We start from the raw sequence: 26373 nt of genomic DNA on the forward strand, positions 1-26373 counted from the left end.
TAGTTAAAGGTTATGGGAAATGGGATGGTTTTTTTTTTTTTTCATTTTTTTTTTCATTAGTAACATTATGCATACATGAGTTTGGCTTTCCAGTTCTTTTGAACATCTTCATTTTTTTTTTCTCCCCACTGACACCCACCAATTCTATGGAATGATCAGAAGCAAAGGGTTTTGCAAAAAGGCCTAACTAGTCTCTGCTTTGCCCTAAGACAGTTGTCTAGAATTTTGCAAACATGAAAGTAAATTAGTAAGTTTAAATTTTTGAAGCACTTTTGTAAATGAGGATGCACAGTTTTAGAGATGTTCCATATTTGTGGCATTCTTTGGCTTAGATACCCAACAGATAAAAGTCAAACCCTTCTGTGTTGCAGTAACGTCTTGCTTCATTCAGTTGCATGATAAAACCTGAATTTGTTAGCTATATACAGTCCACATCCTCTTTTTGAGTGATGCTTAAATATATTTGATACATTAAATGTTTTCGGAAAACCTCAACAAGATGAGAAGGAATGCTATGTAGATGGAGTTTTGATGGTTTTGAAATATAGCTTAAACTGAATAGCTCAAGATGTGCAGTCATATTAAATCAATGCTGAAAAGTTACAACTCTAATAAATTGTATTTATGCTAATGGTTGAGTCTGATTTACTGCAGCCATTAAAAGTGAAGAATAGGGGCAATAGTCTCCTTAGAACTGCCATTTTCTCTATTTTCTATTTTATCCTTCCACAGTTCCACAAAATGTGCCAACTCCCTCAAGAGTTCGCAGTATAAATGGTTACAGCATTGAGGTCACCTGGGACAAACCTGCTGGGGTCATAGGTGTAATTGAGAAGTACATTTTTGAAAGCATATGAAGAGGATGGTCCCAATGTACCCATCACTAGTGCTGAGCTTGCTGACACTAGTATGCTCACAGGTAAATGTTGTTAAGTACCACTTTCTAGGCACATCTAATAACACGGCATGTTTATACTGCCTTTTGTTGAGCTATGAAGTATTACTTGTCTATTTTTTGTATACAGGTTATATATAATATTTGGATGGGAGGTATGTGTTGTCAGCATCTGCACATATAGCAATGTACTGACTTCAAGGAACAATAGAAATTAAGATACATCTCAAACACTAAAAAATATTCTTATTTAAGCTATTTTTTCCCAACCCAGTGATGATTTTGGAGAGGAATGCTTATTGTTTGTTTTTACTTACTATACACGATGTTTCTTTCTCCCGTTTTTACATCCAGTTCACCTATGTGAACTTTAAACCTGAGTCCCATAAGATTCTATTTGACCTGATAGACCAAAGCACTTGATATACTTGCCTAAATTTGACCATGTCAACCTAACTGATTTCAGTGGGAACTAGCATGCATTTATGTTAATCAGATGCTGTGCTTGCTAATACTGGGAAGTGGATGTAAGTTATTATGGAATGAAGGAATTTATGTCCTTGGGTTTATTGGATGTGGTCACTGTTGAGCTGTGGGTCGTGAACAGAAGTTGTATGAACCATTGCACATGAGGTGTGCTTTCTGGTGTCTTGTTTTTTCACCTGTAGGAGGCAGACATTTTTAGAAACAGCAGACTCTTTGTCCACTACAAAGAGAATATTTTGGGACATTTCTTCCTGTCAGAACAATCTTATTTTCTTATTTACACTTACTTTCACTATATATATTCTCTAAAATTAATTATATAATTTATAAAAATTAAAAACATGCTAATGACATAATACTCAAAGCTGATGCTTTGATGTGGCTTGGCCTCAGGCAATAAAACAACTGCAAAAAGTGCCTTAACCCTCTGGCAGTATATTACTGCTGCTTTCCTGAAGTCCAGGTAATATGTGCTTAGTGTTTTTACATAAATATGTATGTTTTGTGTTGTGTCTCTGCTATAATGTAGATATAAATTTTCAAGAGCAAGCATGCACATATTTTATCTTCTGCAGTTTGAAAGCTCTTTTGACTATTTGTGAGTAATGTGCTACAATACTAAAACTGCATAGGCATACTCTGATTTGTTTGATTAACCTCTTGTTTGAATACTCTATGTTGTATATTCTAAGCATATGAACTAGATGGCTTATAAACAACTGATGTTTGAAACTTAAATTTAGTTTAATTCTTGTTGGTATTATGCCATGATTGAGTATTAGGGTTATGAGAAAGTCTACACTGGGCTGGACAGGTAAGAGGTATCTGTGTGCAGCTTTCAGGAGGCAGAAGGATAAGATTTTTCCTCATATTAAATTGAGGTAGTAAATTGATCCCGTTTTTTTAATGTATTATAGCAGATAGCTGCTGAGTACTGCAAAATCAAGTGATGCTAAGAACTTAAAACCAACTGTATTCACCCATTGTCCTCTCTGACAATGTCAGATTGTAGATGCTTAGGAAGACAATATAATACACAAAGTCAGACTTCCTGTTAATACAACTTTAGCTGGTAGTTCGTGGAAGGCCTGAGCTGAAAGTTGCATCTGCACTATCATGCTGAATGGTCTGTGGTAGTATTGTCTTTCTTTTTTTCATCCATTTATGCTTTTGCCTTCTGTAATTTGCTATAGCAGTAAGTTTTCAAATTCAGTTTTGTCTATGTGGAAGGGGTACTTCCTTTTGCTATAACTGCTGCCCAATAGTTTAGTTACGTATTTCCCAATTTTGGCATTGTCAGAAATATGTAATTCAGGTCTTCATGCTGAGGTCAGAGCTGAGACAAATGAAAATCTATTTCTGTCAAATCACTGATCTTGAAGTGATTTTACCTTCAGCCTGTTGATTTCAGTGCAGTCTGAATTAATGCTGACTTTTGATGACTAGTCAAATTTTGCCCCCAAAAGTAGATTCACAGTGTGTAGATAATGAGCATGCAAGTTCACTTAAATGCAAGCTGAGGGCTAGCAAAAGGATACCTGTTGGATTGTCAGATAACTTGTTAGCCTAAGCATGCTAGGTCAGTTTGTTTGCTGCCAGGCATACCTGGATGTAATCTGGAGAGCAACCATATAGTAACAAAGGGTGATGGCGGGACAGTAAAGAATGCTTCTTTTCATGTGGCATAAATGTGTCAGTTGCAGTTTTGCTGCTGGTAACACAGGATAAGAGATGATATATAGCCATAAATGTAAATTTCACTATGTCTTGATGTGGCATGTGTTCCTGCTATGCAAAATATAATTTATTTGCAAATATCTGTGTTTAATGTGTGAATTTGATGTAAATTTAAGAAGAAATGAGAAGTAAAAATCAGCATTATCTTGACAAGCATTACTGAAGTCTAGGTAGACCACATCCACTGCCTTTTCCTCATTCACTGAGTATGTCACCTTGTCGTAGGAGATCAGGTTAGTCAAGCAGGACCTGCGTTTGGTAAACCCATGCTGACTGGGTCTTGCATATGGGTGTTTGCTAGCCGCCAGTTGACTGGGACCTCCCCTGATAGCCAGGGGAGTCCCATAGACTTGCATACATCTAAGTGGAGTAGCAGGTCGCTAACCATTTCCTCATAGATTATGAGGGCTTCGTTCTGCTCCCTGTCCCTATGTACCAGCTCAGGGGGCTGGGTACTTGCAGAACAACTGGTCTTGCTGCTAAAGCCTGAGGCAAAGAAGGCATTAAGTACCTCAGACTTTTCCTCATCTCTTGTTACTATGTTTCCCTCACATCCAATAAAGGATGGAGATTCTCCTTAGTCCTCTTTTGCTTGTTTTTGTATTTATAAAAACATTTTTATTGTCTTAAATATTAAGACTGAAATATTAAGACTTGAGCCAGATTAAGCTCAAGTTCAGCTTTGGCCCTTCTAAGTTTGTTCCTGCACAGCCTCACGGCATCTTTGTAATCCTCCTGAGTGGCCTGCTCCTTCTTCCAAAGGTCAAAAACCCTCTTTTTCTTTCTGAGCTCTAGCCTCAGCTCTCTGTTCAGCCTGGGTGGTCGTCTTCCATGCCAGCTCATCTTTCGGCATGTGGGGATGGCCTGCTCCTGTGCCTTTAGGTTTTCTTTCTTGAAGAGTGTCCAGCCTTCCTGGACTCCTTTGCCCTTCAGGGCTGCTTCCCAAGGGACTCTGCCAACCAGTCTCCTTAACAGGCTGAAGTCTGCCCTCTGGACGTCCGGGGTGGCAGTTCTGCTAACCCCCCTCCTTACTTTTCCAAGAATCAACAACTCCATTAATTCATGATCACTGTGCCTGAGACAGCCTCCAACCTTCACGATACGCACAAGTCCTTCTTTATTTGCAAGCTAAAGGTCCAGCAGGACACCATTTCCCTGTTGGCTCCCTCACCAGCTCTGTCAGGAGGTTATCTTCTATGCACTTTAGAAAGCTCCTAGACTGTTTCCTCTCCACTGTGTTGTATTTCCATCAGACATCTCATTAAGTGGAAGTCTCCCATGGGAACAGAGGGCTAGGAACTGTGAGACTTCTCCCAGTTGTTTGTAGAATATTTCATCTGCCTTTTCAACCTGGTTAGACAGTCTATAACAGAGGCCCACCAGGACATCTGCCTCATTGGCCTTCCCCCTTATTCTTACCCATAAACATTCAACCCTATCGTCACCATTATTAATTAATCCAAACCCTCCCTAACATACTGGGCTACTCCACTGCCTCTCTTTCCTAGTCTATCCCTTCTGAAGAGTTTGTAGTCATCTATTGCAGCACTCCAGTAATACAAACTGTCCCACCATGTTTTGGTGATAGCAAATACGTCATAGGTTTCCTGCTGCACAATGGCTTCCAGCTCCTCCTGCTTGTTGCCTACGTTGTGTGCAGTGGTGTAGATGTACTTCAGTTGGGTTAGTGATCCCGCCACCATTTTGTGGGGAGAAGTCCTAATTCCTGCATGACCATTCCTGGGCACTTTTGTGATTTCATAGAATGCCTTGGGTTGGAAGGAACCTTAAAGATCATCTGTTTCCAACCCCCCTGCCATAGGCAGATATCACCCACTAGATCAGGTTGCCCAGAGTTTCATCTAACCTGGTCTTGAACACCTCCAGGGATGGGGCATCCACAACCTTTCTGAGCAATCCATCCTCTCTGGAGAACCTGTTCCAGTGCCTCAGTACCCTCTGAGTGAAGAATTCCCTCATAATCTCTAACCTTAATCTCCCCTCTTTTAGTTTAAAACCATTCCCCCCCTTGTCTCGTCATTATCTGATTGAGCAAAAAGTCGCTCTCCGTCTCTTTTTAAGTCCCCTTTAAGTACTGAAAAGCCACAATGAGGTCACCCCAGAATTTCTAACCCATACCTTGTGCCTTTGCTGGCACATGGCTCTCCATCACCCACCTCAGCGGGGGTGGCAGACCCACGGACCTTGTTAGCACACCACCCCGTAAACATTGTTATACCATCCCCAGGGTTGTCTCTGTCAAGATTGGTTTTATCCCTTTCCCCCTTCAAATGTGGTTTAAAGCCCTATCAATGAGCCCTGCTAATTCCTCAGCAAAGATCCTTTTCCCCTCTAGAGACAGGTGAACCTTGTCCATTGCCAGCAGGTCTGGTGTAAAGACAGCAGACCTTTAGTTAAGACAGCCTCTTACTGCAACTCAAAGAAAACGCTGCACAGTCTGCAACATGGTTCTACCTCTTCAGTTTCATAGCACAGAGGTCATAACACATTTAAAGAAAGTAACCTTTTCCTTAGACAACACAAATCTTTCAGATATTGCACACAGCAGTTCTCCCTGTCCTATCTCAATTTTCATGCCTTCAAACCATACTGAGTACTTTGCTATTTGGTATTGCTGGAGTTGCTTATGATGTCAAATGTTCAGTGTAGCTTCCTTTAGAGGTCCCTGAGCATTGAATGCAACAACATTCCACAAAGCACAAGCAAAGTGATAGATCAGAAAGACTCCTGATGTTTTGGGGAACTTTCAGTTGCAGCTTTAAATTTTTATTTACATCTCATATTTCGAAACAATGACTTTGGAAAAATCCCTTCTGTTCAGAACCTCAATTTTCAGGTAACAGACTTTGAATTTAATTTTCTGAAAATAATATTTTGTTAACAGTATATCTCAAGTAAGTTTAAATGCAATTGAATAGCCTTTCTTCATCACATAAGCATATTTTACATTACAGACTCCTTGCAATGTTTCAGAAGGCAGAATCAGGTACTTTAACTCACAAGAAAAGGTTTGATTTTCCCTGCTGAATCATCTTTCCTGGTTAATCAAAATTTAACATACAAACAGAACCCCAGCAGGAGATGCTGCTTTTGCTTATTTTTTTGAGTTTTCCTGGAAGATTGTATTTAATTTTCTCCCTAGTTTCAGGGACTATTTCTTTAGAAATTCCTTTGTTGAATGCCACAGGAAGATGCTACAGTAGTCCCAACAGCTGGGCTAAAGAAACAGGAGAGAGACAAGCACTACAGAGCTTGGTAGTCTCACTAGTGAAGAAACTCTGGTGTTTTTCTACTCCTTCCTTCAGGTTTTCATTCACTGTTAAGCCTAGACAACATTTAAGCTACTGCTAGCAAACTTATGTGAGGGCACAGTCAAGCCCTCTCTATCTTATTTTTTTCCCCTGCACCTTTTTATACCCATCTGATCTATTTTGTTTTATACTTAGACTGTAAATTCTTTTGAACATTACCATGATCTGTTCTGTGCAGAAGGGTTCAGAGACATAGCTGGAGCACAGTAACAAAAAATTATTAGTAGTTTTACCTATTCTCTAGAAGGCTGTCCTGTGTGTGTCAAATTCAGAAGAACCTATTGTACCTCTGCCAAGAAGAAAAGCTGAGCTAAATATTTAAACTAAAGCAGGTCTTTAAATAAGCATAATATCACTGTCCCAAAAGCCTATTTCTCAGGAAGCCTAAAACTCCTCAGGAACCAAAATCCTTCAAAATCTTTTCATCTTCAAAATCACAAACTATTTACATTTATGCAAGAAAGGAATATTCAGCAGATTTAAATCCCTGAAATGAGGGCTGACTGTTGAACCAAAAGTTTACTATGTAAGGTAGTACATTTCAACACATTGTTCAGGACTTATATTCTAGAATGCTTCAAGTTAGATTGTCAAGTTAGGGTGAAAATTCTTGGGGTTCAAGGAATACTGTGCTAGCCCATCTTGCCTTGAGAAAAAACATGTAATAACATTGACACATTATGGACATGGCCAGCCACACTAAGCAGAGTAATAAAAGAAGTACAAGGTCGTCACAACAAAGAATTATTTTTTTTTTTACCCCAAAAGTTGCTTTACTCTGTGTTCCAGTGCATTTCAAATGCCATTACTATGCTGCTATCAAAATTCAGAATATAAATTAGAATCAGTATCTAAACAAATGAAAGAAGCTTTAGACACACTATTTCAGTGCGGACTGTGGGTAGCTTATGCTTCTAATTTTCTTTGGAATCCAGAATATTATGGAATGACACCATCATTGGATTTGAGAAGGACCTCTTGAGCACATCCAGTCCATGCCCCCAGCTGAAGCAGGGTCAGCTACAGCAGGTTTACCAGGACTGTGTCCAGTTTCGTTTTGAAAATCTCCACAGTTGGAGGGTCCACAACTGTTTTGGGCAACCTGTTCCAGTGCTTGACCATCCTCACAGTTAAAAAAAAAAAAAAAAAAAAAGTGTTTTCTTGCATTCAGATGAAGTTTTCTGTTTCAGTTTGTGCCCATTGACTCTTGTCCCGTCATTGAACACTACTGAGAAGTGTCTGGCTCCTCCTTCATTCCCTCTCATCAGGTGTTTATACACAATAACACCTGAGTTTTTTTCCTTTCTAGACTGAACAGTCCCAGCTCACTCAGCCTCTCTTCATAAGAGATGTGCTCCAGTCCCTTAGTCATCTTAGTGGCTCTTTTATAATGTCTGCAAACTTGCTGAAGGTACACTCTTCCCCATCATTAAGGTCATTAATGAAGACATTGAACAGTCTTGGTCCCCGTATCCACCCCTGGTGAACACCACAACTGACTTGCCTCCAACTGGATTTTATGCCACTGATCATAACAGGTCCAGCCATTCAACCAGCTTTCAATCCACCTCACTGTTGGCTTATCTGTACTTTGTTGACTTGTCTATGAGGATGTTACAGGAGACAGTGTCAAAAGCCATAAAATCAAGGTAACATCCACTTCTCTCTCCTTGTTCATGAAGTTATTCAACTCATTGAAGAAGTCTATCAGGTTGGTATATCCATTAGGAAAATCAGTACGTCAAAGCAAACCCAAACTGATTCTGCACGGATTTCATCTTCCTTTTAATATGATCCCTTATTTCAGTGGTTTCTGGTATGGCTGGCTGCAAGTTGCCTCCTGTGCTTAGGCAGAGAAGATAGCTTCCAAAAGCTGATTTAAGCATTTAGTTTTGTGAGATAGTTACTAACTGGTTGAAGCTGTGGGAAGGTTGAGTGCTTTCTGTTCAGACACAGGTGTCTTATTACATCTAGGGGAGAATGAAGAGGGGATTATTGCTCAACCTTAAGGCTTGTCTGGTGTGTCTTAGCAGTTTAACTCTCAGAAAATTAATCCAGCAAGGTGATCATTTCTCATCCTTATCAATTAATGCTCAGAATACACATAAACACCCCACTGTGTGACACGGGAAATAGCTCATGAGAAATACCTCCACTAAACTTCTCTTTGAGTTCTTCTTGACTCTCAGTGCTTGAATTACCATCCTCATGTACTCTGTATCATGTGCTGTACATTTTGTTTCCACAAAGGGTTCCTTGTTTAGACCCAACCTTCAGACAGGACATGGCCTTTTGCATTTACTCATTCTAGCAAAATATTTTCCATTGTCAAGCGCATAAGAGAAATACCTTTTACCATTCAAATCAGTATTATCATAGAATTGAGGAGATGTGTAAGTTTTAAAGTTTTACTTGCTCCCAATGACAGGCAATCATAGAAGCATAGAATATCCCGAGTTAGAAGGGACCCACATGGATCAATGAGTCCAACTCCTGGCTCCACACAGGTCTACCCAAAAATTCAGACCATATGACTGAGAGCACAGTCCAAATGCTTCTTAAACTCTGACAGGCCTGGTGCCGTGACTACGTCCCTGGGGATTCTGTTCCAGTGCATGACAACCCTCTCAGTGAAGAACCTTTTCCTGATATCCAGCCTGAACCTTCCCTGTCGCAGCTTGACACCATTCCCGCGGGTCCTATCACTGGTCACTAAAGAGAATAGATCAGCGCCTGCCCCCCCCAACTCCCACTCGTGAGGAATCTGTAGGCTGCAATGAGGTCTCCCCTCAGCCTCCTCTCTTCCAGTCTGAACAGGCCAAGTGACCTCAGCCGCTCCTCGTATGTCGTCCCCTCTAGGCCCTTCACCATCTTCGTAGCCCTTCTCTGGACACTCTCCAATGAAGAACTGTAGTGGAAGCTGCAAAATAGTAAGATATCCAGCAAAAAAAATCACAGACATTTCATATTCTCACTACAGACTTCTTTTTTAATTTCATATGGTTATTGTAGTTCTTTTTTCCTGTGTCATTACCGCAATAACCAAGCACTGAAGTTGTGGCTGCACATGTGATGATGAGAAAATTGTTGTTTACGGTTTTCCCTCCTAATGCCCACGGTCACCTTTCTTTCCGTTCCCTGCCATGTGCTTATGTTTACTTTCTTACCTTTTAGACTTTAATGTTTGGTAGATGACTATTTCAGGAAAAGTTAATTTGATGGTTGGATATAGTTAATTAGAGTGGTTAGCTGGGTCTCCTCTCAGAACAGGAAGTCAGGCCTCCTGCCAGCGACTGGTAGGCCTGCGCTCACGAGCAGGTGAAGGAAAGCTCACTGCTAGCCTGGAAAATGATACTGTTCAGAGAAACGCTGCCAGGGGAGAGCTCCCTCTAGCTGAATTGAGCAGGAAGAGCTCTGCCAGGCTTGAGGAAGCAGTGGCAAGCAGCTGTGTCTGCCCGGCAAACCCCACTATGCTCTGCTGAGAGGCAGCGGGTTTTGGGGTCACCTGCAGGGCTGTACCCTGACCACCGCCTTCTGAAGGGCTTGAAAGTCAGGAGGCTGTGGGGGGCAGCCCCAGGGCCAGACCCCACAGTGGCGGGCACAGGGTCCCACGAGACCTGGGGCAATGGGTCAGCGTACCAACAGCCAAAGCAGCCACACAGCACAGGCCAGATAGTGCTGCACTGGGGGGGCACAGGTCTCATGGAGGTTGTCCCTTCTCTGCATACACATACACACATTTTGCTTTGTTTTTCAAAATAAATATCTATGTAAATTATGTTTTTGGAAACAGTACATCAGAATATTATTTAGGTGGGCTTAAAATGAAAGTTTGCTGCCTGATGACTCCTGAAAAATGCATTCATCTTCAGGGTTCTACAGGCCTGTAAATGATTTACCAAAACCATATAGTTTACTAAACAAAACCATTAATGAATTACCTGGCTATTGTTTTCATGCACTTCAGCTTACTTGTAATCTTTGTTTGCACAAATATTTTGCACTCAAAGCGCTCTCATGCTGCAGTTAGTGAAATTTTTGTAAATTTGCAGAAAAGAATTGCAAACTGTCTAATGTAAGTGCATATAGGGCCAGAGTAATAAGAGGATTCAAAAATCTGTATTCCAGGTTCAATATTGTAATGTCATAGAACATTTTAGGCAGACACAAAGAGTCACCAAGTACTAACTTTGTTTTGTATTTACTTACAACTAAAATCTGACACTACATTTAGAGTAATAAAAGCTGGAAATTTTTATTGAAGGTATTGTTTTCCAGAGCTGATGTTATACTTCAATTGCTTGAACCAGGTTTAAATACAAAAGGATTGTCATTTTCAGCTAAATTCTTTCTCTTTATCATGGTTTTGTAGAAGTAACTTTTGATCAGAAGCAGGGATACCTGATAGAAAACATCTACATACTTCCCACCACCAGAAGAATGATGGTATGCATGGTATGTTGCCATGCCACGGTATGTCAGATTTGGAACACAGTATGCATCCTTCTAACAAAAAGGGGTGCCATGTACCCAGACCCTTGTAACGACTAGGAATGAGATGCTTGTTGGCAGTGTGTTTTGTCCCTGTGCGCTGTAAGGAGATTTGGTCTCTCTGTCTCACCCACACAGACACACGTCTCTCTCAGTGGAAGGAGCCAAATGAGTATAACGGCAGCTGCACCTCAGCCTTTGCTCAGATCCCTCTGACTGCTGCAGCCAATGTAACATACGGTAGTCAATGGATCTGCTGATGCCTGTTAGGTTCCTGTCAATTGTTAGATGATGCTTGAGCACATAGTGACTCTAAATCAGAGCGGCAGAGTATAAGCTCTTATCTCCTTTCATTTAGCAGGCTTTAGCAGACTAGCAGCATATTTTTCAATATATACATTTTAAAACATGAATTAATAAATGTTCTAACTTGATTGAGTTTAGACCTAAATAAATCTTGTTTACAGTCCAATGCTGTTGTATAAATTTATTCATATGAAATGTAAATCATCTGATTAAATAAACATGAACATTTTATCAAAATTACATCAACACTTAGCTACATACCAATACTTTTATTAAGAAAAAGAAATCAACTTCTTAATGTTTGTGAGGAAGGAAAAGATTATTAATATCTTTTTTTTATAGACATACTCAGTTTTGCAAAAAGTTAAGACTCTTTCCTTCTCTGCAAACTTTTAAAATTAATCATATGCTAGAAAAATAGCAACAACAGTGTTATCTGGAAAGATCAAGAGTAACAGAGTGATGAGATATTATAGGACCATTTCTCTCTGTGTCTAAGTAATGTCTGGTGCAAAATGGGACTGTTGGGCTATGGCTTTGTGCAAATTAAAGCAGCCAAAGAGCTGCTGTGTGTTGTGAAGAATGTAACAGACTTCCTTGAAACATTGCAATCTGAACTGCATCCTCAGGGCCAGTGGAGCTTGTGCTTGGTTGATTATGATCTTGTTCAGTTGGGAAGAAAGGTCTTCCAACCCAGAGAAATCCAGTAACCAAAGTAACCTTTTATTGTTCTTATAAGGCAAAGAGTTGGAACAGGTGCCCTCTTGTTCAATAATTCTTCAGAATTTTATGACTCAGACTATGCTTATGGTAGAAGATGCTTTAAAAATGCAGATGTATGCGACAGATTGATGTGCCCAGGCTTTCAGTTCAGAGATGTGTATGTAGAAGACACATGTACTTAAACAGTTTTTGCTACAATCTGTCAAAAACACAAAGTCAGTTGAGGACTTCTTTTTCTGGTCAGTGGACTGTGATTAAGTGTACTGTGGCAATGATGCATCTCGACACACAAGTGACTTTGTAAGACAGATGCTGTACAACCTCAGGCATTCAAGTTGGCTAAGTTGTGTTTAGGTTTGGGGAGAAGGGATTTGGTAATTATTATTTTTTCAACACCTTAAAAAGGCATTAAGATCCATCTATAAGGTCAAGTGTTGTTTCAATTTCATAATGTGTACTTCAAAATAAGTCCTTCTGAAGTAGAGTGTTAGAGAGGAAGCAATGAAAAAATCTGGCAAAGAATCCCTCTGGCAAAAAATGCACTCAGCGTGTGAAACAAATGGAACTTGTGTGGGTAAGCTCTGTGGTTGACTTTGGGAATCTTAATATTCAGTAACAGAGCTGACTTTTCAGGCTTCATATGAAAGTAGTGAGTGGTTATAATTAAAGTTACCTATATTTGCCTGTAAAAAACAAACAAACAAAACAAAACTAACTTCAAAACGTTCCTCTTCCACCATCTTAATGTATTTATTATTATTTGGATGAAAAGAAGACAACTTTAGTATTTGTGTTGCAACTGTAAAACTAAATACTCAATAACATTTTTGTGTAAGTTGGGGGGGGTGGGTCAGGTGGGTTTAATTTTGTTTTATGGGAAGGCTCCTTCACTAAATGTGTTTTAAAAAAGCTTGCCTCAATTTATATTTCTTCAAAAATTTGTTATGCAGAATAGAAACTCTGTAAGTTACCATAAGCGTGTGTTATCTGTGAAGACCTGCTGGTAACTTTCCGAAAAAGCAGAACGACAGATCAGGGCAGTGAAGCAACTTCTTTTATAATGATCTTTTAACTAGATGATGAAATTATTAAAACACAGTAATGGCCTTTGAATCTATTTTTCAGTGTTTGAGAACAGAATGTTAGCCATTATACCTTAGCAGTAAAATATATGTATTTTTTCCTTGATGAGAAACTAGTTTTTTCCACTCAAAATCTGCCAGAATGTTGTGGCAGAAACTGTCTAAATATGAGACTTCCCTTTTAGATGTACTGAACAAAAGAAATGTCAGTTTTATGGAGAAATGAAAGAAAGAAGCTTGATATTTACTATTCTTATATACTGTATGCATTATAATGATACATGGATTGGTTATAAAGATGCAACTAATTGTGACTAGTCAAAATGTCTGTTTTACCATAAACTCATTGTTGACCCTCTTCTACTGTCCATGTCAATATTTTTATCCCTTATCCACAAGAAAGAACCTAGCATTTTTACTCTGACAGAACTCTAAACCTCAACTTTAAATATTGCAAATAATTAAAGATCATTTAAATAAAAGTATAGAAAATTAAATACTAGTTTTGCATATAAAGTGGGCTTAATGTTCTAGGTGTGATTCCAGATCACTCTTTTAGACTGTTAACTTTACATTCATATTTAACAAATGACATTATTCAGTTTCATGGGGTCATTGTGTCAAAATGTCTGTGTTAGAACTTTAATTTATTTCCAAAGGTTCTTTGAGTGGGCAGATAGGAGTGGTGTGTTAGAATGATTTACTGTCTCTGATTCCCTGTGTAGACTTTAAGGCTTGGAACATAGTCTATGGTGTAAATTTTAAGTCTGAATGGATTCAGCTGCTCTGTAGTGGCAGATGGAATGAATGGGACTCTTATCCCAAATGTGGGAGGCTGACCCTCTTCTTAAATATTGATGGTCCCTCTAATTCTATCTCCTGATCAAAGTGACAATTTATCTACCTCTCTCCTGTTAACATTACTAGAATATATGCAAATGTAGTTGTGGCCAAATTTTGCTTTTTTAGCATCTACTTTTGGAAAGCCTGATAGACTATCAGCTCATTAGTTACTGGGTATAGACAGGAGATGCCAGTCTGTGTGCGCGCAAGTTGAGGAGTTTGGAAAACTTTTTAAAAGCTGTCAGCTATCTTCATTGGATTATAGACTGTTTTTTATTGCAAAAATTATTTTGCTGTTTTTTAATTCATGTTGTATCGGTGATGATCTTTGCTATGGGACTGCTGACTTTGTGCTCTAAGATAGTCAGGCACCGAGTGTAAATTTCACTGGCTGACTCAAAGTGCAGAGGAAATGAGTGGGTAATGAGAGCAGAGTCGCCAGTTCTTTAATTGAATTAAAAGCCGGGTGACACCAATGCAGACACCTGTCCAATTACAGACAGGCCAAGGTGTTTACCGTTGCTGTACAAGCGATTTGAAGATGACAGAAATCTTTTCCGCCCACAGATTAACATAATGAAGGAGAACAGATTACAGTGGATGCTGGCCAAACAGATAGGTTGGCAGCTGAGAAAAAAGTAGTTTGCTGAAGTATGTAAATAAAATCTGTGCACTTTCTATTGCCTACCTATGCCACACATCTGTTTCTTTGTTGAGAGAAAATAGTATAAGTGTGCATGTGAAGGAAATACGTTAATTATGAGATAAACAAAATATTTTTTTCAGTTGCTGCCTTTGATATATATATATATATATATATTTTTAATAACAGGTACCTCCTGTTGCAAAAAGGTTGATCTGTTTTATTTTTCAAATTCTCACTGTCCTTCACAAACCTACCTGAGTAATGTATACTCTGTTGCATTGCAGATGCTTCATATAAAACCTTTCTACTTTGTCAAAGTAAAAAGCACAATCAAACAGCCCAGTCCAAACCTTCTACAGCTAGAAGCATCTTTCTGGATGTGCTTTCTATGTGCTACCATGGCTCTCAATGCCTGAAGCCATTGGTGACCCTAAAGAATGTCTTCCATCAGGAAATGCAAGGAGCATTAATTCACTGCTTCATAAGAAAAAAACACTACAAGTGCTAAATGTACAAATAAAACTAAATTGCTTCCTAAAGCACAGCAGAGTGAATAGAGGGAGAGCATGTACACAATAGCATGCTCCTCTTAACTGAAAACCTGCAAATGTCACAGTTAGAGGATTTGGTTTCTGCATGTGTTTATTTGCTGAAGTTAATTCCAAAAGTACCTTTTATACTTTCCCATGTTTAACCCTGTGTGATCTGGAAATAAGGGTATTCTATTGTCTTATGCAAAACAGACTTTTTTTTTTTTTTTTTTTTTTAAACCAGTGATGTTTCTGCACTGAAGAATACACTGTAGGTTCCAGTATTCCTGCTTTAGTGGGATACTAATGTTTTGAAGCATCATCATGTTCTGTGTTATGCTTGTTGAATGCTTTTAGAAATGCTTGTTGAATGCTTTTTAAATACTTGTCTTCTGCCAAATATTACAGGAAGATTACAGGCACGTTTGCTTGGGCAGTGGCTGACACAGCATTCTTTTTCTTCCCTGTTGTATTTCCATTAGTTCGTAAGATGGCAGTACAGTTTTTCTCTGCTAAGTAGGTATTTCCAAAATCAAAGCTATTACTAGAGAGAGTTGATTCTGATCAACTGGTTTGAGTTTAGCACAGCTACTCTGACCTGAGTGTTGCTACTACCGATTATCTTTTTGCATAGAAGAACTGGACCTCCAAAAACTCAAATGGAAAGTTAATTTGCAATGCTAGTCGCTGAAGTTTTTGTTTTAATTACAAGAAAAGAGAAAAGCACAATTTATTCAATGAAAGCTAACCTCAAGTTTTCAATTTGACCACACATTTTAATAAACACAGTGTAAGAAATCATAAATTTGCTTAGATTATTCCACTCAGAAGATAACGTAATTATGCTGCAACCATAAACTCCCTGCATGCAATTCTACAGACCTTTTTTTTTTTTTGTGGGTATAAAAGGTGTACATGGGAACAAAGACTTTCTACTGAAAGCCAGAGTTGTGTTGCATTGTATATAGTAACTCAATGAAAAGTAACAAAAAGGACTAATTTCTTCTACCTGTTAGTGTGCACATAATGCTGAAGGGGTTTAGTCTCCTACTATGAGAGATTTGGCCAAGAATTATGGTTCTCTGAAGTACTGCTGTTTCCAAAGATGTTTTTGCAATGATACAGCTTTGAAAATCCCAATATGGGACAGTTCCTAAATAACCTCATTTGTGCCATAAAAATGATCTGTTTTGTTGTTGTTTTCTTTTGAAATACCCCACTGATTTTACCAAAAACTGTTAGAATTGAGGTGAGAACAGGGTTTGAAATAAAACTTGTCATGAAGTAGCTCTTTTAATTACTTTTCACTGCAATATTACTTTATTGTAGGACCTACTTTGAAATGAAAACTGCTGGCGTTTCTGAAAAATGTCTGTCAAACTTTTTTTTTTCCATGCAATCACTCTGTATATTTCAGTTCAAAATATTTCATAACTTCCTGAAATGGCAAGGAGTGATCTGTTTATCCACAAGTTGCTGATCTATATGTGGGAATCCAGCAACTTCTCTTCACTAACGCAAGCAGGACCTTAAAAAGCATAAGCTTATACAACTTTTTTCTTTAAATCTCTGAGTACTTTGTCACCTGAAATATGTTACTGTAGTAGTATAGCAAATGTATAGGCTATATTCTTCCACTGAAGTACAGAACACAAGTGGGAGATTTCACACAAAAAAGAAATTTGAGTTTATAGATGAATAGTTAGGGGCAACGTTGGAGAGGAAGCATTAAAAAAAATGTTCTGGGAGGCTGAAAAAACCGTTAGAAAATAAGTCAATAACTGAAAAAACTTGGCGAAGCAGGTGCTAAGAAAAAAAAAAAACACTTGAATTTATTGTCATTGTTATATTAAAATGTGCATCTCAGTCTTGAAGTTGTGTTTTTCACAGTGAGAATAAATAAAGAAACTTATTTGCATCGTAATTATTAAGAATGAAATAAAACATAATTTTCTCATAATATATTTTGCAAAATTTACATTGTGGCATGATATGAATGAAACCTTAAAATCTTTTTTCTCTTCTACCTCTAGCTGTGAATGCCTGTAACAGAAAAATTTTCTATTTTACTTCTCTTCATGTATGTAATCAGTCTGTAGGCTGTACATGCATAACACCTTGTTTTCTTCTGTTGCAGGCATATTGACAGGCTTGCATCCTTTCACAAACTATACTGTAACCCTAACTGCTTGCACTTTGGCTGGCTGTACTGAGAGCTTGCATGCATTGAACATCTCCACTCCACAAGAAGGTAAAGTAATTTCAAAGGTCTTGACTTCCACATTTCAGTCATGAATAATAAAACAGGAGAAGAGCTAAATGCTGCAAAGCCATTTGCTGGAAAACCCCAACCTAATTTGATGACAAAGTGCATTGCCAGACCATAATTGCTCCATTTTTTGGGGGGGTGCGAAAATGAATCAAACTCCATACCCTTTAATGACATGCATCTTTAATAGCTGTAATGCAGATTAATGGGCTTTTTAATTGCTGTTACATTGTTCATGCAAGAGCCTTGTCATTAATATGAAGCATCTGAAAGATTAATGAAAGCTTCCTCATTTTACTAGGGCTCAGAAGTAAATCTAGAGACAGTCTGACTAAAAAGAATTGATTGTATGGCACAGTATGAAATTGAGAATCAAACGGTTGATTTCCATGGTTTCTTTTAACTGCTAAACACCAGCAATAGGCAACAATTACTTCAGTGTGATGAAACCTCCAAATGCTGATTGAGTTATTTATTAATCACTTTTCAGTTTTTCTCTCTTTCCTTAATTCTTTTATATGTTTTTGGGCTCAAACTTAAAGGTTGTGAGTATAAATTAATGTTTTCTAAGACTGCATTGAGAAGTACAGCAGGAAGAAAGAACATTTAGTTCCAGCTTTAGAGACTAGCCTGATGTGTAATGCAAATCAATTATGGGAGCAAATGTTCCCAAAAGATCTGTGACATGCCTAACTCCATTCTCAATTAAACATAAAGTCCAAGTCAGATCCTTCTCCGGGTTCCATCATCCTAAAGTCATGTTAATCCAGTTAAAACCAGTTACTCCAAATTTGCACTGGTAGAATAGTAAAAGACTTTGACTTGTATCTGTAGGAAGTGTTTAATCTTCCATGATGTTGAGTAGTTTTCAAAAGTTCCTTCCTCCCACAGTCCTATCTAGTAACTCTCACAGTGCTGAACTTTTAACAAGGCTCTTTGCTGTATTTTCTCTTTTAAACTAGGTAATAATAATGTATGAATAAACCAAATAACATTTTAGCATGAAGTTGTGTGAATTACAACCATAATGATCAGAAGAATGGTAGAGTGTTGAACTGCTGCTAGAGCAGGAATTGTGGAAGGTGTTCTCCTGATGAGGACAGTCCTGAGTATTCCTGTCTAACATCTCTAGAATATGATTTTGATGTGAACATGTTGAAAACTGCCAGCAGCACCATTCAAATCAAACCCAGTATCACCTCTTGGAAGTTCTAAATAAACTGACCAAGTTTGTCTGGTGGCATTAGCGAAGGGAATGTATAGCCTCTGACAGCCAAATAGTTAATGGACCCTGTGATGTTAACATTTATTTAGTGCTCTATATTTCTTTCTGGTGTAATATAGTAATTAAAACCAAAACAACAACAAAAAGCACAACTGCGTACGTCTTCTTGTCCTCATCTTAGTGAGTGTGCTTGCTAAACCAGGAATTCTATATGTTTCAGAAAACATTCACTGTTTTCAGATGTGCTGTCATACTGGGAAGTTTTACGAAAGAATAGATTTTTTTATTTTTTTTCCCGGTGATCAAATAAAGCCACAGGGAACATGTGTTTTATCCCTTAGAAGAACTGAACAAAAAGTCAATGTGTGGAATTTCTATTTTTGGATGCTCTTGTTGCATGCTCTTAGTAACAATAAATTGATGATACAGAAGACAGACACCATATCACACCCTCCAGCTATCCCTGTTTCCCTATTGAAACATTCATTACTTTATATTGTTTTCACATTGCCAGCCACTGCTAGTTATTGTTTTAAATTGCCAGCACAGAGCTTGTAAATTACAAGATATTCCTCCCAGACTAAGGGCCGAGTTCTGCTCCCCTTGTGATATTCAGTGGGATTGCTTATGCTTCTAGCATATAACTCATTGAAACGGTGAGAGAACTCAGCTTTTAAATTATTATCCATTGCCAACTTACAGTATATTATATACATAAAATCCATGCTAAACAAGTGGTACTAAGTGTATTGAATTATGAAAAGTCTGAAGGAATGTGTAGTGCATAAGAATAATACATCTGCATTTGTGATTAGAAAAAAAATAATCACTGTAGTTACGAATGAAAAACATGAAAAGAAATTAACTTGTATTTAAAAAAAAAAAAAAAAGGACCGTAAAAAAATGATGTACCCCTCCCCATGCTTAGAGTTATCTATCTGGAAAAATACACAGGCAAAATTATTTTTTCTAAAAAGTAAAGAGTTTATCTTTTCTAAAAGTTTGTGTTTCCAAGGGCACCTCACAGGTGATAGGAGTGTTTTCAAAATGGTGATATCTTGAAAGCATAAAATCTCTAGAAATTTCAACTTGTCTGAAAATCATTCTGGTTCACTAAAATAATTTATGATTTGTGGAAAGCTAAAAATACAGCAGACCTGTAGTAATTTTTATCTGTTCTCTGAGTTATCTTTGTGAAGTCTTAGGAGCATGGCTAAGACTACCTTCCCTCACTCCCTCTCTTTCCCACTTTTTCTCACTTCCCGTGATAAGATGTAATGTATGATACAATATGATGATATGATATATAATATATATAATATAAATGTAGTGTATTTTTTCACCAGCCCCTGAAGATGTGCAACCAGCCACAGCAATATCCTTTCCCACGTTCTTGCTGATGAGTTGGAGCCCTCCAAAAACACCAAATGGTATTATTACACAATATATTTTATATATGAATGGGATACCAATTTATTTTGGAAATGGGACCAAATATGTTGTAAAAGGTGAGTTCTGTGCTAGGTAGCATATCAGACGGGTGTCTCATAGTTGCTGTGAATAATTGTATATCTGACCCCTTCTAAATTTTGCATCCATGACTATATTACTCTTCCTCCTGGTTTTTATAACATATTGCCTAGAATCAGCTGTGCTGAACTGCACTTTCAATAAGGCAAAATTAAAATGTGAACTAGTTGTGTGCCATCCCTCAGTTACCCTATTTAGAAAGTCTATTGTTGTTATTCCAGTTGATTGTGGAGGAAGCCAGAAATCAGGCTAGATAAAAAATTTAAGCTGTTTGGACCAAACTGTGAAGTTGACATCTCTGCTAGCATGATAGTAGTGATGTCATTAGTGCTTTGGTGTCAAGACATTTTCCCATTTAGGTTGAAATTATGCAATTCTTCTGCTCCCATATTGACCCTGTTAACAGCCTCTCGTGCTAACGTTCATCCTCCCTGCAGGTCCTTTGTGAACACCAACTCTGTTATTTCTGGTGAAAAATGACCAAGAGGCACTTCAGGCAAAGTATTACCTGCTGAAATTAAAGCATTTCAGATAAAAAAAGCAAAATAAATTAAAAATTACCTGGATGCACTTTAAACCACAATGGGTTCCATTTGTTAGAGAATTCTTCACGGAACTCTCTGCTGGGACTCTCAAACATTAATATTGTCATGGATTATCTAAATCCTGTTCTGTGTTATCCTCTTTCACAGGACCTTAGTCAAGTTTTTGGTAGTTTTACAGCTTTTTCATCTCGTAGCATCCAGCTCTCAAAACAAGTTATCTCTGAGCTATTGGAGACAAGAAATAACGTACAGATTTAATATTTTTTTCTCATTGTTGTCCGTGGATGTTCTTAATTAGAGAGCCATTATGTTGCTTTCCTGAATTGTCCATGTTCAGCTTGCTTGTTAAAAGCCTAAACAAAGTAGTCTACCAATAACAGGTATAGAGTGTGTCAATGACTAAGTTATATCAGTACTATTAAATGGAACCTATATGACCATTATTTTGCAGTACAGTGAAGTGTGATCATCTGACTTCCTATTGTAAAATAATTAGTGTTATAGCTAATTAAATATCCAAGCTATTTGTTTGGACTGAGATTGTTCATATTGCACAAACACACACAAACTTAACTGGAAGTATCATAGCAAAACAAAGTACTATTCTGAACCCTTCAGAAGTTGAATATGGTAAAAAGTACAAGTAAAATTAAAACATTTTATATTGGACAACTTGGGGGAAAAAGGGTATCAAGACCCTACTTTTTTTTTTAAATGTAAGACCTTAAAATTCAAAGCTATTTCTTCATCTTCAGTTAGTATGAAACATATTTAAAAATTCATATAGTTCAAATTTCTTTGCCTTGCACAGGCCATAAGCTACTGGTGTGGTGGGTCAGTTTTGACACTGAAAAATGAATCCAGTTAGAGAACATCCTGAAGGCTGTTGATGATCGCTGTAATAAATAGTGCACACTTTAAGTCAAACTTTTTCATTCTGTATTCAAAGGTAATGGATTTTTCGTAACCATAGTAACCTTAGTGTATTTCTGGATAAATACATGAGGTATATACATTCTGGTTTTATTTTTGAATATAAACTACTACATTATGTATTACTAATAATATGAAAAATAGGATATAGGTTAGCATAATGACAGCTCAAACTAGTATACATTTTTCTTCTGAAAAAAAAATATTTATCAAATGTATAGGTTCAATTAATTTCTCCCCCATACACCCAGCTTTCTGGTATTCCAGTAGTGCAATTTATCTTTTTTTTTTTTTTTTTTTTCAAGATATCCATTAATCTCTTATGGCCATCCCATAACACTATTCTTAAGAATTTTGAAGTAGAAATGGTTGTACTTCCAATCTTATTAAATCATTATTGAATGTTCATCACAGGTAGTTTTGCTGGTGTGTTAATTCCCAGCTGGTTATAAATTGGCAAAGAACGTAAAACATTTGGGGAAATGCTCACCATAATACATTGTGTTTGGTTGGTTTTATGTTCTAGTCGGATTGTATTCTGGCCCATAGCTGAAATGAATGCTTATTAAGAAATTACATTCAAATAACTTTCCTGGATGTCCTTCAAAAATTTTGAAAAGGATGAATTACATTTCTGATTTCTGATGTCTTACCTCTAAGTCTTGAATGATCACATGGAGATTTGTCAACTATTGCAGGTTATATTCAGCTAAACTATTCTAAGGAAAAGTCATCTGGTTCATAAGCTACCTAGAAGAGCTTTTGTTGCTTGTATCTAGAAATGACTTATATTTTTTCTAGTGTAATTCTGATGGTTTTGGTCCTATTGAGCATTTTATAACTTTGATTTCAATTAACTTTTTAGGCAGACACAAGTTATAAAGTGAACAGAGAATCTTGCTTATTTCCAACCAATCCTCTGTGTAAAAGAAAGGAACAATTTAAATCTCTGAACGATAGTTACAGCAGGAAATGTCCTGGAAGCCCACAGAGCTAGTCTGGCAGAATTGGACCCAGTGAAGGCAATTGCATTGGCCATCACACAGCCTGGCTTTCAGTTCCAGCCCCTTCAAGAAGGGCAAGTCTCTTCAAGTTGGAATTGCAGCTTTCCCCCCAGTATGCTGGTGTTCATTAGGACATGATTTCTTTCCATCTTCTTCCCAGCTTTTCATCTAGACTTGTAGCGTTTCCCTTGAAAAGAAGGCTAGTGAATCAAGTCATATTGCCCTGTGCAGTAGCCACTCTCATCCCCGATTCTGGACACAGCAAAGAGATCAGACTATTTTCTTTGGATCCAGTTTATTTAGCTGCTAGTTTCTCACTGCCTGAGAGGGAAGAAGTGAGCCAGAATGCTGGGATTTGGGTCAGTAGAAATCCCAGTCACTCTGAATCAGGTCAATTCAAGATCTTGCCTAGATGTGTGTATATCTTTAAGTTGAACCATTTTGCTTCCTTATAGAGCCCAATATTTTCTTTGCAGGCTACAAGTAAAAGAGGTATAACTTTTTTTTTTTTTTTTTTTCTGCGAGAGCTACATATTTATAGTAGAAAATAGGGGCTTTTGACATTCCAGTGTTATACACATCTCCTTCCTGCTTTTTTGGTATTTTAGCCTTTCAGCATTTATGCTAGTGGTGCTGGTGACTTACTGCCACAACATAATACATTAATGACCCTAAAGAGAGAGACAAAATTCATTGTCTCTGGCACATTTCTTATTCATTCAACAAAATGATATTCCTAATTTAATAAATATACAGATGAGTTCCTGACTTTGTCTATACCAGAAAGTCATAAATTCTCTCAGTGTTTTTTGAAGTCCTGTATTTATTGAAATGTTTGGTTTTGTTTTAAGTCCTTTCTTTTTGGGAAGGCATCTGTTCTGTCTAAAAATTAATGCTTCACTGTCTCTCAATTCAGACCATGGAAAGTATAATCAGTTTACGCTCATTTTAATTAATCCGTAACTTGAGGAGAGATATTTTTTTCAACACCATAATCTCAAATATATTGTTAGCTTAGTTTCTGCTGTTGACAGTTGTTGAGGGCTTGAAATACTCATTGATTTTCATGGAAATCCAAGTGTTTGTTTTCTCTAGGGGTTGAGCTATAATTAAAAGGGAAGCCCTTTAAAAGCACATATGGCAAATGTCCACTTTACCATGTTGAAAAGGGGCATCTATTAGGCATCCATCATCCATTAATGCCTTTAAATATTTTCCCCATATCGACAAATTCAATTTCTTTGTTATGAGTAATAAAGCACTGAAATTTAGCTAGCCCTTGTACCACAACTCCTTTGTGAACTGTCTGTTTGTTTTCTTCTGCTTTTGCCTTATGTGGTACTTTCTCATGTAATCTGGGTGCTATTTCACATCCTGAATCCCACTGAAGCCTAATATTTCCTGTTGGTAGCGGCCTTCAGAGATCTCCAGGTGGAATATAGGCTTAGTGAATCCAGCCCCCTGTTTTCATGCTTTCAGTTCTTGTGTCTGAGAGTGCAGACTGAGCATAACCAAGAACAACAGCTGCAGCCCAGGAAAAGCAGCGAGTTTCTGCCCTCCAAACCTATGTACCTCCCTGTTCTGTGGAGACAAGCTAGCAGCAGTGAGGAGATGGAATAACTTTTAGAGTTACCTTCAAAACTCTTTTAATACATGGACACCGATCTTCGAAAAGCTTTTGATTTTACAAAAAACTTGAGTTTATTTTTCCTGTGGAGGGGAAAAGATACTTTTTTGACTCATCCAAACACTTACAGACAAAACTGAAGTTTCTACTTTAAATTGTGGAGCTCTCTTAATGTAATGCTTTTTTAGTGTTTTTAAACTTAAGCAAGATATTCTTTATTCTTTCTTTTTTTTCTTTAACTTGGTCTCAGAAATCTCCCACCTGCTTAGATGAAAGAGAAAACATGGTGGATTTTATACTGAAAAGTAAGATGGCAGTGACCTAAGCTGGTCGTGCCAATACCATCTAAAATGAAGAAAGCTTTAGTATAAGTAGAGACAGTAATGACCAGATGTGACCTAAATAACATTGATATTTTGATATTGCTAGAGGTATCTAATATGTATATAGCTAATATGCTAATATTATCAATATAAATTATTATTGCTAAGAAACTTTAGAAAAAAATATGAGTCAAAATGGTCCCCTATTCTTAAATGTTGCACATTTGACAGACTAAGAAAAAGTGTGCATTATCTAACCAGTTTACAAAGGAAAACAACTTCGTAGATAACTTTATGAATATATATATATATAATCTATTTTTGCACAGAACTTGGAATTGAGGATGTCTGCATTTTTTGCAGTACTAGAATTTTCCTGGCAGATTCTAATGGTTCTCATCATGACTCTTTTACCACTCGGATGTATGAAACTTATTTTTCTCTGCCAACCTGAGAAGAGAATTTTCAGTATTTCAGGAAAGGGATCCTATAATCTACAAGGGCAGATCCTCAGCTGAGTTAAAGTTGTTTAGAGTTACCCTAAATTACATCCCCAAGAGTTAAAAATAAATAAATAAATGTGATTACTGTGACAAGCTGTAGGTTTCTGGGTAAAATATTAAACTGAGCCTTGGAAAAGTCTTTACAATTTAGTCTAAGAACACAAACTAAGCTTTAGCTTATTCAAATTGTTATTTGACCTGAATGTGGAAAGGCTGATCCTAGAAAACCGGGATAAAATGGGAGCTTTGTTTTTCTCTGAGGAAGAAGCAGATGTTTGACAACTGTGAAAACATGCTTAATGTATCTGAACTTAAAAAATGGGAGAACCCCAAATTAGTACCCGTATTTTTTCACGTTGCTATAAACCTGTAGTAATTATAGTAATACACTGTAGCCATGCACACAATACATTTTATTGAAGAATTCTTATTTTTTTGTACTTTTTATCCCTATGGCTACTGCTTATTTTAAATGAAAGGTCATTATAATAAAAGCAAAATCCATCATAATATCAATGTTGTACTAACTGTAAAGTAAAGCAACTTGAATAGGAGAAAATTCTTGGAATTATATGTAGAGGTTAATTGCAAGAATCTGTTTCACTGAGAAGAAAACACTTATTATGTTAGGTTAAGATGTCATTCTCATGGTTACTATTCAGATAGTTCAGAGGTACAGCAATCTTTGAAATCACCAATTTCCAACCCTAAGGATTTGTGTTCCTTTGGTTTAGGTCCTACTCAAAGATGAAAGAGACAGTTTTTGCCTTGAAGGACAAAATAATTAAAAATTCTGTAGTCCTCTAGCATGAGTTTATTTCCCATCTTCTAGGTTGCAGTGTAATACATATATATACACCAAGTGAACTATGTCTGTTCTTTTACTAGAATGTTTTGCAAAGAGTGGTTTGCTGTCCAATACAACATTGGTGACAGATTTATGCATATTCTAACTCTGAATTTCAGAATTCCTCAGTTATCTGTGAAGCAGAGACTTATTTAACACTATTGTAGGCAATGAAAAGAGTCTTCAATTTTTAACAGTTTGAATTGGTTATCTGATATGTCTTGCACGTGACCCAACAAGATATGACACAGTGCCTTTTATTTGCATGTTCTTGCTACAGTTCCAGGCCCATCACTTAAATCTGACTTAATATGATAACCAGGTGATAAGGCATATAGAAACAGGATGACATACAAAGAACACCTACTTCTGCAGGTTTTATTCTGGCCCAATTATGCATTTAAGTAAACATATATTGGTGCACCTAGCACTAGAGGGCAGAGCACACCAGTCTTCTAGAAGAAGCTGCCTTCCTCTAAAAGTTGTAGGTGTATAA

At 37.4% G+C, this 26373-nt stretch overlaps 1 protein-coding gene across 1 annotated transcript in view; it reads left to right on the plus strand.

The window, feature by feature from the left end:
• Positions 1-26373, plus strand: part of USH2A (usherin) — a 422856-nt gene that overhangs the window by 186380 nt on the left and 210103 nt on the right. Inside the window, 4 exon segments of the mRNA XM_050709829.1 lie at positions 733-842; positions 844-919; positions 17209-17322; positions 19912-20073. Coding sequence (XP_050565786.1) covers positions 733-842; positions 844-919; positions 17209-17322; positions 19912-20073 — 462 coding nt within the window.

Source organism: Cygnus atratus, chromosome 3 (assembly GCF_013377495.2).
Source record: "Cygnus atratus isolate AKBS03 ecotype Queensland, Australia chromosome 3, CAtr_DNAZoo_HiC_assembly, whole genome shotgun sequence".
Taxonomy (NCBI): Eukaryota; Metazoa; Chordata; class Aves; order Anseriformes; family Anatidae; genus Cygnus; species Cygnus atratus.